Below are 14,291 nucleotides of genomic sequence, written 5' to 3' on the forward strand. Positions count from 1 at the left end.
CACCAATTTCTAACTCCTTCCTGCCCACACTCTCAGGCTGAACCAGGTGGTTTGTAATCTCAGCAACATGTTTGACCAAGTTTTCAACCTCATATCCTCTCCAGCACAAAAGCTGCCGACGCACCTCTAACATCAACTACTTTCATCCCATCTGCCACTGAAACCCTCATCCGTGCCTTTCTCGCCTCCAGACTTGACTATTTCCAGTGCTTTCCTGGTTGGACTCCGTCCTCCATAAACTTCAGTACATCCAAATGTCTTCTGTCTGTTGCGTATCCTGCATCAGGTTCCAATCACTCCTGTTCTTGCTGACCCGCAATGTCACCTGATCTCCTAAACACTAATTTAAAATTTCTCATCTGCATGTTTAAATCCTTATGTGTCTTTACCCCTCCCGATCTTGAGCCCCTCCACTATTCTCTCCCAAACTTTGTTACTAGTTACATTGTGTCTTGTGAATACCTCTATCTTTCACCTCACCAATGGTGGTGGTGCTTTCAGCTAACTAGGCCCCATGCTGTGGAATTCCCTATCTGACCTCCTCTTGTCATATCTCTTAATACCTCCTTCCTTTGGCATGGTGTCCATTTTTATCTATTAAGTCCCTTGGCATGCACGTCTGTGTTAAAGATGCTGTGGAAATGAAAGTTTTGTTGCCGTAACGTGTTATGGGGATGAGTCACTCACGTAATGCAGCTCTCACATACCCCTCAGTTAAAAAGTTAAACTGAAAAAAGGATTGGAGCATGTCTCCAGCATGCCTTCCCAGCCAAAGACTGGAGACTCAACCAGTGATTTTAGCCTCAACATGCTCAATAGGTTCAATAAGAGTTGGGGAAGTGTTGTCATTTGAGAGGAGGCGCTCAGAGTGTATTCAGCAGGCCCAATCATGTTGGAAATGATATCTTCAATTCAACAAATTGCTTAATTTTCTCATGGTCTTTCCACAGAAGAACACAGTGAATGAATGAAATTACTTCTTTTATTATTACATACCAGAGAAAACTTGAATACACTGTAACCACAGTCACCATGATCCATAGCAATTCATCAGATGGTTTCACAACATCCTACTACTCCACATTCTTTACTCGCAGTACTACTGGTACTGAGGTACAGGGGATCATTCCCAAGTCTGTGATTACCAGATCAACAAAGTCAGGCGGTGTGACGTCATATACCAAGTTAAGAAGGTGCAGTTTAGAATTTGCGTGCCAATTCTTCAGCACAGTGCTTCCATTCCGGGTCACCAAAAGGTCATCAGGGTCATCTGCAATAGGTCATTTTGAAAATTTATTTACTGTGCTACTGTTAACTTTCGCATACAATTGTACATCATTGGTCTTTCTTTCACTACATGTTAACACAGGAATAACAGATTGGCACAGTGATTTATTCTTATGAAAGGTCAATTCCACACAAAAAAAAATCAGCACATATGTTTTAATCACACTTAATCCATGCTACACCATTGATGAGTTATCTTTTCTGGGTACAACTGACCTGTTTGAACTGTGAACAGGATAACCTGTTCTGTCACATCAGGTTTATATTTTTCCCCAGAAATGCTGTACAAGATTGAGCAGAGGCGATAATGACAAAACAAAACTTTAGTGTTCACAGCCTCAACTAGCTGGGAAATAAACCTTTGGAGTCACTTTTCAGCCAAGGGCCAATTTTTCCTATGTTGCTCTCACCTTCAAAAAGGAATGATGGGACTTGTAGGAAAAGGAAAGCAAATAAGTGTTTTAATCTTTAAGAAAAACGGTATAGGATAGATAGAATAGTATACATTGTCATAATCCTGTACTTTATTTTCAGAATATGCGGTTTGCCTTTAAGGCTTGCAAGGCATTAGTATTGCTTTAAGAGCCGGTAAGTTTTAGGAGTTATAGGAAGGTGCATTTTCGTTGCCTTAGAAACAGCCATTTGGAGACTGCAATTTAAAGGGTGCATTCTCGATACTATGGAAACAGCCACTGGGAGTGAGCCTGGTGCGATACATTTGTTACAATTCGGTTTTGAACTGGCAGTTGAAGACAGTTTGTCCTAACTGGACACAGACACAGGAGACAGACAGCTGCGATGTCAGCACTGAAGAAGAGCTCTCAACCGTTTAAACTGAAGGAAATAGGATTTTTGACTGTTTAATTATCTCTCAGAATTCTAAACAGGTCAAGCCAAGACAGAGATCTCTGGTAATTTAAATAGGAGAAAGGGAAGTTAGACTGTGACAATCTTTTATCCCTCAAAAACTCTAAAGTCAGATTGATTCTGTTGAAAGGGTTTGCAAGTCGTTAATTGTTGAAAATTGCTGGACTTCGAGCAACATTCTGCAGGGGACTTTGAACAAGATTGGACTGTAAATTTGCAAGGACTCTAATTTTTCTATTTTTAAATGTTCATAGCGTTTAAGGATTTAGTTCTTTTAATTAAAGAGTTAATTTGTTGATTTAAAGACCCCTGGTTTGGTTAGTTTCATTCAGGGGTTAATAGATGGTACAATTTGGCTGGGTCTTTCTTTCATTTGGAAAGTTTTAAATGATGTTAGCCGATCTGTGGAGTGACGGGATTGAATTATCAGTGTGTCTCTCCCACCACAATTAGAATTGTATATTTTGATTGGGGACTTTGACACGAGCAGTCGGTCGTAACAACATGGAGATAGAAATCAAGTTAAAATAAAGTTCAAGTAATAAATATAGTGGGGAAGACATCGGAAAAGGAAGGGAGCAAGACTAGGGAAGTATAGTGTGCATCTTTAGTTCCTTAACGATGTTCATTTTAGTTATAAAGGGCTAATAATACACTACTAAAGCTAATTCTGATACAAGAACAACTAAACTATCATCCTATTAGGCTTGTTTTAGCACCAGCAGAACTGAACACTTAGTAATAAAAGGATGAACCGCCTGCGAGAGGGCATAAACAGGCTAGCGGAATCGGCAGACAAGTGGCAGATGGAATTTAATATAGACAAGTGTGAGGTGATGCATTTTGGCTGAAGGAATAGGGAGAGGCAATATATACTTAATGGCACTGTTCTGAGGAGTGCGCAGGAACAGAGGGTCCTGGGGTGCACGTGCATCAATCTTTGAAGGTGGCAGGACATATTGAGAGAGTGGTTAGTAAAGCATATGGGATCTTGGGCTTCATAAATAGAGGCACTGAGTACAAAAGCAGGGAAGTTATGCTAAACCTTTATTAAGCTCTGGTTAGGCCCCAACTGGAGTAGTGCGTCTAGTTCTAGTCATCGCACTTCAGGAAGGGTGTGAGGGTCCTTGAGAGGGTGCAGTGGAGATTTACCAGAATGGTTCCAAGGATGAAGGATTTTAGTTACAAGGTTCGGTTGGAAAAGCTGGATTTGTTCGGCTTCGAACAAAGGAGATTGAGGGGGGATTTAACAGAAGCGTACAAGATTATGACAGGCTTAGATAAGTTAGACATGGAAAAGCTGTTCCCAATAACTGATGGTACAAGGGCTAGGGGACACAGATTGAATGTTTTGAAAAAAACGATGCTGGGGGAATATGAAGAAGCACTTTTTTTATGAAGTGGGTGGTAATGACCCGGAATTCGTTGCCCACAAGGGTGGTGGAAGCAGAGATAATCAATGACTTCAAGAAGAAGTTGCATGGTCATCTGGGAGAAATAGACTTGCAGGGCTACAGGGATCAAGCTGGGGAGTGGGATCAACTACATTGCACCATGGAGAGCCGGCATGGACTCAACAAGCCGAAGGGCCTCCTCCTGTGCCATAAATGACTATGTTTGGGCTGGATTCAAATTCAGGTCCAAAAGTGAAAGCATACTACAGCAGACTTATTTGACACTTGGGAACTATTTTACGAGTAGATTAATGTGCAGTAATGGAGAAAATACACTTAACATACGCTATACAATAATATAACAGAACAAACTCTGGAAACAGGAAGTGGTTCAATATTATACTTCAATATAGGAGGAAATATTTTGTGGGAAAAAAAAATCATTCTCCTTCATAAACGAATCCCAAATTTTCCATTTTAATTTACTATGGCTTGCTCCTGATCAGGAACAAGCCACTTATAATGATTCTATGGCTGGTTACTAAAACACCTCCATTTTCACCCCCAGCTCCCAGCAATCTCTTGCCCTAACTCCTCTCACCCTGCTAGGACCAGGAGAAAAGTGACATACACTATTTGCTTCTAAGATCACAAACAATGGTGCTGGTTAAGGAGGCAGTTAACAGTAATAGTTTTCTTTTTTTAAGAAACCATTTATAGTTTTTCAACTAAATAATCAGGGATCTAAATTTTTCAACAAACACTTCTAAGTAAGACCAAAGCAATGTGCCTTCATTAAACCAAAGCTTGGTATGAAGCTTTATGAATACCCTTCTCCTACATTCAAAATTATAATGGTTTAAAGGAGGACAAAAACCCCATAAAACTTACCCAGTTCATTTGAAACAAACGAATCCGTCTGAACTCTTTCACAAAACTTGTAAGTTTCACAGCACACCAGGACTGGTACATTGTATGCTTTTGCCACTAATGCTATCTGTGATGTTCCCACACGTGACATCACATAGCCATTAGCCAAGAGGGCATGTGCTCCCAGGAACACCTTAGAAACCTGTGTAGAAAATTACACAATGGTTTAATGGAAACCGAGGGAATGACTAATACCACTTTAAAGAGTAAAACATTCATGAACAGCTCAAATAACTACTTGCACTACAAGAATGGCTGCAGCAAGAACTTTTTGGCACCACTTAAACCTTGAACAACCTTTTTCAGTCAACAAAAACTGTACACCTAATTTGGATCAATACCATTTCTTCTGTAGTTTCAGATCTTGACATCCGTTTTGAAGATGGTAGAAAATTGTGCAAGTTGATCCAGCAGTCTCAATATTGCTGTTGTAAATTTGGGCTAATTGACCCATTATGGCATTACTTAGAAATTAAATGTGAAAAATAAACTCTCTCTCTACTGGTCTCCCCGTCTCGATCCATAACTCTTTCTCTGTCTTCTACTACATGTCCCTCTTTTCTACTTTTATGGCTCTCAGCTTCTTTCTCTCCTGTTATCTATCAACCTTTTCTCACTCTGTCATAGTCATAGAGTCGTACAGCATAGAAACGGGCCCTTCGGCCCACCGCGTCCAAGCCGAACATAATGCCTATCTATACTAATCCCAGCTGCCTGCATTAATTCCATATCCCTCTATGCCTTGCTCATTCAAGTACCTGTCCAGATGCCTCTTAAATGTTGCTACTGTTCCTGCCTCCACCACCTCCTCAGGCAGCTCATTCCAGATACTCACTATTCTTTGTGTGAAAAATTTACCCCTTTAAACCTCCTCCCTCTCACCTTAAATCTATGCCCTCCAGTTTTAGTCACCCTACCATGGGAAACAGACTCTGGCTATCTACCCTATCGATGCCTCTCAATTTTATATACCTCCATCATGTCCCCTCTCAGCCTCCTTCGCTCCAGGGAAAACAGACCCAGCCTATCCAATCTCTCTTTATAACTCAAGCCCTCCAAACCAGGCAACATCCTTATGAATCTTTTCTGCACCCTCTCTAGCTTAATCACATCTTTCCTGTAGTGCAGCGACCAGAACTGCACACAGTACGCCAAATGCGGCCTAACCAACGTTACGTACAACTGTAACATGACGTCCCAACTCTTGTACTCAATGCCTCAGCCGATGAAGGCAAGCATGCCATACGCCTTCATCACCCTGTCTACCTGTGTTGCCACTCTCAGGGAACTATGTACTTGCACTCCAAGGTCTCTCTGCTCAACAACACTCCCCAGGGCCCTGCCATTCACTGTATATGTCCTGCCCTGGTTCACTAATGTCCTTTAGGGAAGGAAATCTGCTGTCCTTACCTGGTCTGGCCTACATGTGACTCCAGACCCACAGCAATGTGGTTAATTCTCACGTGCCCTCTGAAATGGTCTAGCAAGCCAGTTGTACCTAACCGCTACGAAGTCAATTAAAAGGAATTAAACTGGACGGACCACCCGGCATCGACCTAGGCACCTGAAACGACAACGGCAAACCCAGCCCTGTCCCACAGACTAGTCAAGCAACAGCCTGACATGGTGATACTCACGGAATCATACCTTACAGACAATGTCCCAGACACTGCCATCACTATCCCCGGGTATGTCCTGTCCCACCGGCGGGACAGACCTACCAGAGGTGGTGGCACAGTGGTATACAGTAGGGAGGGAGTTGCCCTGGGAGTCCTCAACACCAACTCCAGACCCCATGAAGTCTCATGGCATCAGGTCAAACATGGGCAAGGTAACCTCCTACTGATTACCACCTACCACCTTCCCTCAGCTGATTACTCGATACTCCTCCATGTTGAACACCACTTGGAGGAAGCACCGAGGGTGGCAAGGGCACAAAATGTATTCTGGGTGGGGGACTTCAATGTCCATCACCAAGACTGGCTCGGTAGCACCACTACTGACCGAGCCCTAAAGGACATAGCTACTAGACTGGGTCTGCGGCAGGTGGTGGGGGAACCAACATGAGGGCAAAACATACTTGACCTCGTCCTCATCAATCTGCCTGCCGCAGATGCTTCTGTCCACGACAGTATGGGTAGGAGTGACCACCACACAGTCCTTGTGGAGACGAAGTCCCACCTTCACATTGAGGATACCGTCCATCGTGTTGTGTGGCACTATCACCGTGCTAAATGGGATAGATTTCAAACAGATCTAGCAATGCAAAACTGGGCATCCATGAGGCACTGTGGGCCATCAGCAGCAGCAGAATTGTACTCATCCACAATCTGTAACCTCATGGCCCGGCATATCCCCCACTCTACCATTACCATCAAGCCAGGAGACCAACCCTGGTTCAATGAAGAGTGCAGGAGGGCATACCAGGAGCAGCACCAGGCATACCTAAAAATGAGATGTCAACCTGGTGAAGCTACAACACAGGACTACTTGCATGCCAAACTGCGTAAGCAGCATGCGATAGACAGAGCTAAGCGATCCCATAACCAACGGATCAGATCTAAGCTCTGCAGTCCTGCCACATCCAGCCGTGAATGGTGGTGGACAATTAAACAACTAACTGGAGGAGGTGGCTCCACAAATATCCCCATCCTCAATGATGGGGGAGCCCAGCACATCAGTGCAAAAGAAAAGGCAGAAGCATTTGCAACAATCTTCAGCCAGAAATGCCGAGTTGATGATCCATCTCGGCCTCCTCCTGAAGTCCCCAGCATCACAGATGCCAGACTTCAGCCAATTCGATTCACTCCGCGTGATATCAAGAAACGACTGATGGCACTGGATACTGCAAAAGCTATGGGCCCTGACAATATTCCGGCAATAGTACTGAAGACCTGTGCTCCAGAACTTGCCCCTAGCCAAGCTGTTCCAGTACAGCTACAACACTGGCATTTACCCTGCAATTTGGAAAATTGCCCAGGTATGTCCTGTACACAAAAAGCAGGACAAGTCCAACCTGGCCAATTACCGCCCCATCAGCCTACTCTCAATCATCAGTAAAGTGATGGAAGGTGTCATCAACAGTGCCATCAAGCAGCACTTGCTTAGCAATAACCTGCTCAGTGACGCTGTTTGGGTTCCGCCAGGGCCACTCTGCTCCTGACCTCATTATAGCCTTGGTTCAAACATGGACAAAAGAGCTGAACTCAAGAGGTGAGGTGAGTGTGACTGCCCTTGACATCAAGGCAGCATTTGACTGAGTATGGAATCAAGGAGCCCAAGCAAAACTGAGGTCAATGGGAATCAGGGTGAAAACCTTCCACTGGCTGGAGTCAGACCTAGCGCAAAGGAAGATGGTTGTGGTTGTTGGAGGTCAATCATCTGAGCTCCAGGACATCACTGCAGGAGTTCCTTAGGGTAGTGTCCTAGGCCCAACCATCTTCAGCTGCTTCATCAATGACCTTCCTTCAATCATAAGGTCAGAAGTGGGGATGTTCGCTGATGATAGCACAATGTTCAGCACCATTCGCTACTCCTCAGATACTGAAGCAGTCAGTGTAGAAATGCAGCAAAACCTGGACAATATCCAGGCTTGGGCTGATAAGTGGCAAGTAACATTCGCGCCACACAAGTGACAGGCAATGACCATCTCCAACACGAGAAAATCTAACCATCTCCCCTTGACATTCAACAGCATGACCATCACTGAATTCCCCCACTATCAACATCCTAGGGGATACCATTGACCAGAAACTGAACTGGAGTAGCCATATAAATACCGTGGCTACAAGAACAGGTCAGAGGCTAGGAATCCTGAGGCGAGTAACTCACCTCCTGACTCCCCAAAGCCTGTCCACCATCTACAAGGCACGTCAGGAGTGTGATGGAATACTCTCCACTTGCCTGGACGGGTGTAGCTCCAACAACACTCAAGAAGCTCGACACCATCCAGGACACAGCAGCCTGCTTGAGTGGCACCCCATCTACAAACATGCACTCCCTCCACCACCGATGCACAGTGGCAGCAGTGTGTACCAGCTACAAGATGCACTGCAGCAATGCACCAAGGCTCCTTAGACAGCACCTTCCAAACCTGCGACCTCTACCAACTAGAAGGACAAGGGCAGCAAATGCATGGGAACACCACCACCTGCAAGTTCTCCTCCAAGTCACACACCATCCTGACTTGGAACTATATCGCCGTTCCTTCACTGTCGCTGGGTCAAAATCCTGGAACTCCCTTCCGAACAGCACTGTGGATATACCTACCCCAAATGGACTGCAGCTCACCACCACCTTCTCAAGGGCAATTAGGGATGGGCAATAAATGCTGGCCTGGCCAGCGACGCCCACATCCCATGAATGAATTTAAAAAACTTCCCAAAATGCATCACTTCGCACTTGTCTGCGTTAAATTCCATTTGCCAATCCCTTGCCCACTTTCCCAGTTTATCTATATCCTATAGTAACCTTAGACAACCTTCTTCACTGTCCACTATACCACCAATTTTGGTGTCATCTGTAAACTTACTAATCATGCACCCTACATTCACATCCAAGTCATTAATATATATGACAAACAGAGGGCCCAGCACCGATCCCTGCGGCACACCGCTGGTCACCGGCCTCCAATCTGAAAAACAACCCTCCACTACCACCCTCTGCCTCCTATCACCAAGCCAATTTTGTATCCAATTGGCTAGCTCACCCTGGATCCCATGTGTTCGAACCTTCTGGACCAGCCTACCATGCGGAACCTTGTCAAAGGCCTTGCTAAAGTCCATGTAGCCAACGTCCATCGCCCTGCCCTTGTCAATCCTCTTGGTCACCTCCTCGAAAAACTCAGTCAAATTCGTGAGGTATGATTTCCCACGCACAAAGCCATGCGTGGTGCAGTGGTTAGCACCGCACCCTCACAGCTCCAGTGACCCGGGTTCAGTTCTGGGTACTGCCTGTGTGGAGTTTGCAAGGTCTCCCTGTGACCGTGTGTGTTTCTGCCGGGTGCTCTGGTTTCCTCCCACAAAGACATGCAGGTTGATAGTAAATTGGCCATTGTAAATTGCCCCTAGTGTAGGTAGATGGTAGGAGAATGGTGGGGATGTGGTAGGGAATATGGGATTAATGTAGGATTAGTATAAATGGGTGGTTATTGGTCGGCACAGACTCGGGTGCTTCAGTGCTGTATCTCTCTGACTATCCCTAATCAGACCATGCCTTTCCAACTGCATATAAATCCTGTCTCTCAGAATCCCTTCCAATAACTTTCGCACCACTGATGTAAGGCTCACCGGCCTGTAGTTCCCCGGCTTATCCCTGCTGCCCTCCTTAAATAAAGGCACAACATTAGCTGTCCTCCAGTCTTCTGGTACCTCACCATGGTTAACGATGATACAAAAATCTCTGCCAGGGCCCCAGCAATCTCCTCCCTTGCTTCCAATAGCATCCTAGGATACACCTGGTCAGTCCCTGGGGATTTATCCACCTTAATGCACTTCAAAACCTCCAACACCTCCTCCTATGTAATGTTGATATGCTCCAGGATATCGCTGTTCCCTCCCTTGAACTCACTAGCTTCCATGACCTTCTCCATGGTAAATACAGACAAGAAGTATTCATTTCGACCTCGCCCATTTCTCTCCCTATTTCCACAAGTCTCTCTGTTCTGCACCCTATGTGCTTCTCACTTTCTCTGCATATACGAAGATGTATATATATATATACTTTTTATACATGTGTGTGTATATATTTTATATATATATATATATATATATATATATATATATATATATATATATATATATATATATATATATATAAAATACATGTATGTAAACATGTTTGTTTTTCTGGACAACTCTCTTTCTGTATGTTTCATTGATTCAATCTGCCTTCGTCCATCTTTTTCATTGTTTCGCAATGTACATTTCTCACTGCCCATAGAGACCCAGAGTTAAACGCAAGGCTCCAAACATCTAATAGTCACATAACTGATGGCGTCTTTCTCTTGCTATGGAGTTACAGCCTAGTGGAGTATCAGCCTAATCGTCATACTCCCTTCAGAAGAGCCCAACCAGCAAAGCAACATATTGGGCCCCAGGAGAAACTCTTAAGCAGCTACTAATGAGGAATTAGAACAAGTGATAATAACAGCATTCTCTGACAGCTCTCCAGATAAAAATCTTTCAGTGGCCATGCTAAAGCTTAGTAAGAGGGCAGAAGGCTGTGCTGGGGCCCAGGCTGAACAGTTAATTCAGTTTTCTTACAGTCATTTACCTGGGGTCCTTTAGCATCAACTATGTATGTTAACAAAGTATGTTCTGTCAGTGTCAGCCCCAGTAATCCTTCCAGCCCATAGCTAAACAATGTCATTTGTACTCAAACAACCAAACAGGATAAAACAAAACAAGGTATTTTCTCGTAATACAGTTCCCTATGATCTGATGTGAAGTGAAAAAAAAGTTATTGATTTCAAATCAGGCAGGACATCCTAAGCAGAAGAAATGGTCACCTTTTAAGGAATAAACAAACAGTTATTAAGGGGAATTTACAAACACACCTCAGGCAGAATATAGGACACAGCGCTAATCAGAACATAAGTACAGTGAATCCCATTCCGTACTAGTCTCCGGAGCGTCTCTCTTCCTTCCAGTTTGGGCCGGCTGTCTACCACTACAACCTTGAATTTTTTCGCCTTGTGGGCATCACAAAGGATAGAGCTCACTAGAGAAGAGCTGAGAAAGAAGAAAATAAAATGTGACCTCTTCAAAAAGAGAATGTCATTTATTCTAGGATCTAAAATTCAGAAATACTGCAGAACATGATGCACGAGCACGATAGGCTGAATGGTCTCCTATGCTGTATCATTCTATGATCTACCCTGTAATTTTCAAGAAAGCTTAATTAATTTAGCTCAGATCAACAGACCTTGTTCAATTTTGCCAATTTGCACAGTAAAACTTCCCCTCATGCCACATCCCCTCTCAATGCCAGCCCATCTTCCAAAGAGGTGCTGACCTGTCCCCAGGTTTCTGATGCCACTCAGCCAGAAACAATCATGCTCAGTGACATGGAGTGGGATACACATCGAATTGCGCATTGTACACTAAAGTATGCAAACGTCAAAAATCACAGGCCTCCAAACTGTTATGAACTTTTAAAACTCACTAGTTTTTGAATGCAACCACAAATACTAGATAAACACGGAAGAGGGACCAATGATTCAAATGACTCAACATTTATAAACATAACTTACCATCCGTACACCAGAATTACATCACCATCATTAATTTTCTCAGAAGCTGATTTCGATATGACTTTGGCAGCCAGATGAATCTTCTCTTTTACGTATTTATCTATACAATCTAATAACAGTGCCTTAGCCTAGAAGTAATAAAACAGATGACTTGATAGATAGTTGTCTTTTTCTTTTAGATATTTAAGACAGAGTAAGAAACAATAGATCTTGCACAAAGAGAGTAACCAGAGACAGCAATAGCTGCTCCTGAATTGTCAACAAAAAGCACATGGCAGGACCAGTCCATTGCATCTAGAACTTACTTCAAAAGTATGGCAAAGTCAAGAGAAAGACTTGAAGATTTTAAGCAACCCGGCATTATGCAAGAAAAGGCAAAAGGCACCAAACCACCTCAGCAGAGAGGGATCCCATACTTCAACATAATACCACAAGGTAGTTCAGAGTGGACACAGAAAATGGTGACAGAACAACCGTTCCAAACTCGAGAGGGCTCCTTACTTGAAAAATATTCCAGCCGAAGAAAGAATCATTCAACTTCGGTAAACTAGCTACAGCAGTTAGAATATATTACAGGAAAAGAGACTACACTTTTAGCAACTTCTCCTGACTAAAGTGGAGAGAATATATTTACTCTGAGCATATGACTTGCCAGACCCATGCTATCTGATTGGGTAGCCTGGTGCCAGCTGACCAAAATGCATCTTCTGGGCACATACAGAAGATGACTGATAAAAGCAGGCCAATGATGAGCTTGATGGGCTGAATGGCCTTTCCACTCATCTGTACTGATCTTTGGGACAGAAATTTCCCTGGACCTGTCTATGATCAAATGGTTTAAAATTTTCTTTAGTAAAACTAAGAAAGCAAATGTATTTTTCTCCACTGTATTAATGGATCACTACATGGAAACAATTAATTACTCACTAAAATATGCTGTCAAGGCTCACTGATAGTTCCAATATTACATCAAACCAGGACCCTGAAGCTGTTAGTACAATGCAAACATCTCCACTGCAATACTCTGCTAACGTGAGGTGAAGGCTAGTCATTGACTGAAATTGCACCTTTGCTGCTAAATTCCTCAAAAGGGTGGCATCTCTCTAAATACAAGTCTTCTGCTCAATGACTACACTTTTCAAATTCTCATTTAACTTAAGTTAGATTTCAAGGGCAAGTTATTTTAACAATGTGTATCACTTGCAATATCGGCAATTTAAACAGATGTAAGAAGTGAAGATGCTGGATTCAGGGTCCTTGTCAGCTACACAGACACCAGGCTGTGATTTAAGCAACAGTTCTGATCTATTTGATACTTTCTTCCAGCCTGCAACCCTCCCAGACCATTTTCTTATCAGAAAAAGAGTCAGAGTATAAGGCTCACACTAAATTAAGCAACAAGTATAAACCATTATGTTTTGAACTATGTTTGTCTTTCTAAAATCCACAAAAACTTAGAATTTCTTTGCTAATGACACTATGCTAATTATTTTTCTTATTCTTATGAAAGACTCATTGCTCACAAGGGAGGTTGAGTCAAGTGCATTACAAAACTCTTATCAAATGAGTGAAAAAGTTTGGATCAGATGGTTACGTTGAGGTATCCCAGTTACTGGTTTAAACAGTTTGAGCTAGCACATTGCATATTAGCATGATGTCAGTGTTGATTCTGGAACTCTGTATGTACTCACAGAGTGAAAGTTCACTAACGGCTGGCAATTGGGCCTATTTTTTTTACTTTAGTGAATCAGCATTAAAATGAGAACTGGACATAAAGTCAATTCCTAATGAATTGAGTTTTCCTTTATATTCCCTTTCTGAAGTTAAACAGACTTTTTTTAATGTAGTTTATGTCTTATACACAAAAAAAACTTGTGGTTATATCTAGAATTCTAGTAAAGAACCTAAATTTCTGAAGAAAAAAAGTATCATAATGAAGTATAAGACTGTGCAGTTACCTCGTCCTCCCTCATGTTTCCAGCAATATTTGAGATTTCCTTCTTTACGAACTTTATCGCATTACCCATACTTGCTGAGAGAGCACGGCACTGAATCAGAAAACTAGGAGACAGAAACAAGTCAACAAAAATAAATCCTTAAACTAAAACAGAGCACACACAAACCCTCTTCATTAACTTGAGCATTATTTTCACCAAGATCATTTTGAATGATAGGTGTGATGGTGCAGCTACCAGACAGACACAATGATAGCCCAGACAGGCATAGAAAGGCACTGAATGTGTATTATTATAAAAGAACTGCTAGATTATCAAAAGGCATACTTTCCTTGATTTGTTGAAGGAACTGGAGCTAAGTAGGCTTCAACTCATCACAGAGGTAGTGTGATTTATGCCACTTGCTGTAATCTGCAGTCTAACTCCATCACAGTCATGGTCCTGTCATTTCAGCTCTTGCTATTTATCCTCCAGGCAATTGCGTACATGCTGCAAGATGGGGAGGTTATCCTTGAGTGAAGAGGGTTTTTATTTTAATTCATTGATGGAATGTGTGCATCTCTGGCAAAGCCAGTATCTGTTATCCATTCCTAATCACCCTTGAGA

At 42.9% G+C, this 14,291-nt stretch overlaps 1 protein-coding gene across 1 annotated transcript in view; it reads right to left on the reverse strand.

Moving 5' to 3' along the window:
* Nucleotides 1-964: 964 nt before the first annotated feature.
* Nucleotides 965-14,291, reverse strand: part of eif2b4 (eukaryotic translation initiation factor 2B, subunit 4 delta) — a 75,286-nt gene continuing 61,959 nt past the window's right edge. The window contains exons 9-13 of the mRNA XM_068026032.1: nt 13,689-13,791; nt 11,731-11,858; nt 11,035-11,209; nt 4,440-4,620; nt 965-1,270 (exon numbers count right to left, since the gene is read on the reverse strand). Coding sequence (XP_067882133.1) covers nt 1,074-1,270; nt 4,440-4,620; nt 11,035-11,209; nt 11,731-11,858; nt 13,689-13,791 — 784 coding nt within the window. The 3' untranslated portion in view covers nt 965-1,073. The remainder of the gene's footprint in view (nt 1,271-4,439; nt 4,621-11,034; nt 11,210-11,730; nt 11,859-13,688; nt 13,792-14,291) is intronic.

This window comes from Heterodontus francisci, chromosome 3, assembly GCF_036365525.1.
Source record: "Heterodontus francisci isolate sHetFra1 chromosome 3, sHetFra1.hap1, whole genome shotgun sequence".
NCBI classification, from domain to species: Eukaryota; Metazoa; Chordata; class Chondrichthyes; order Heterodontiformes; family Heterodontidae; genus Heterodontus; species Heterodontus francisci.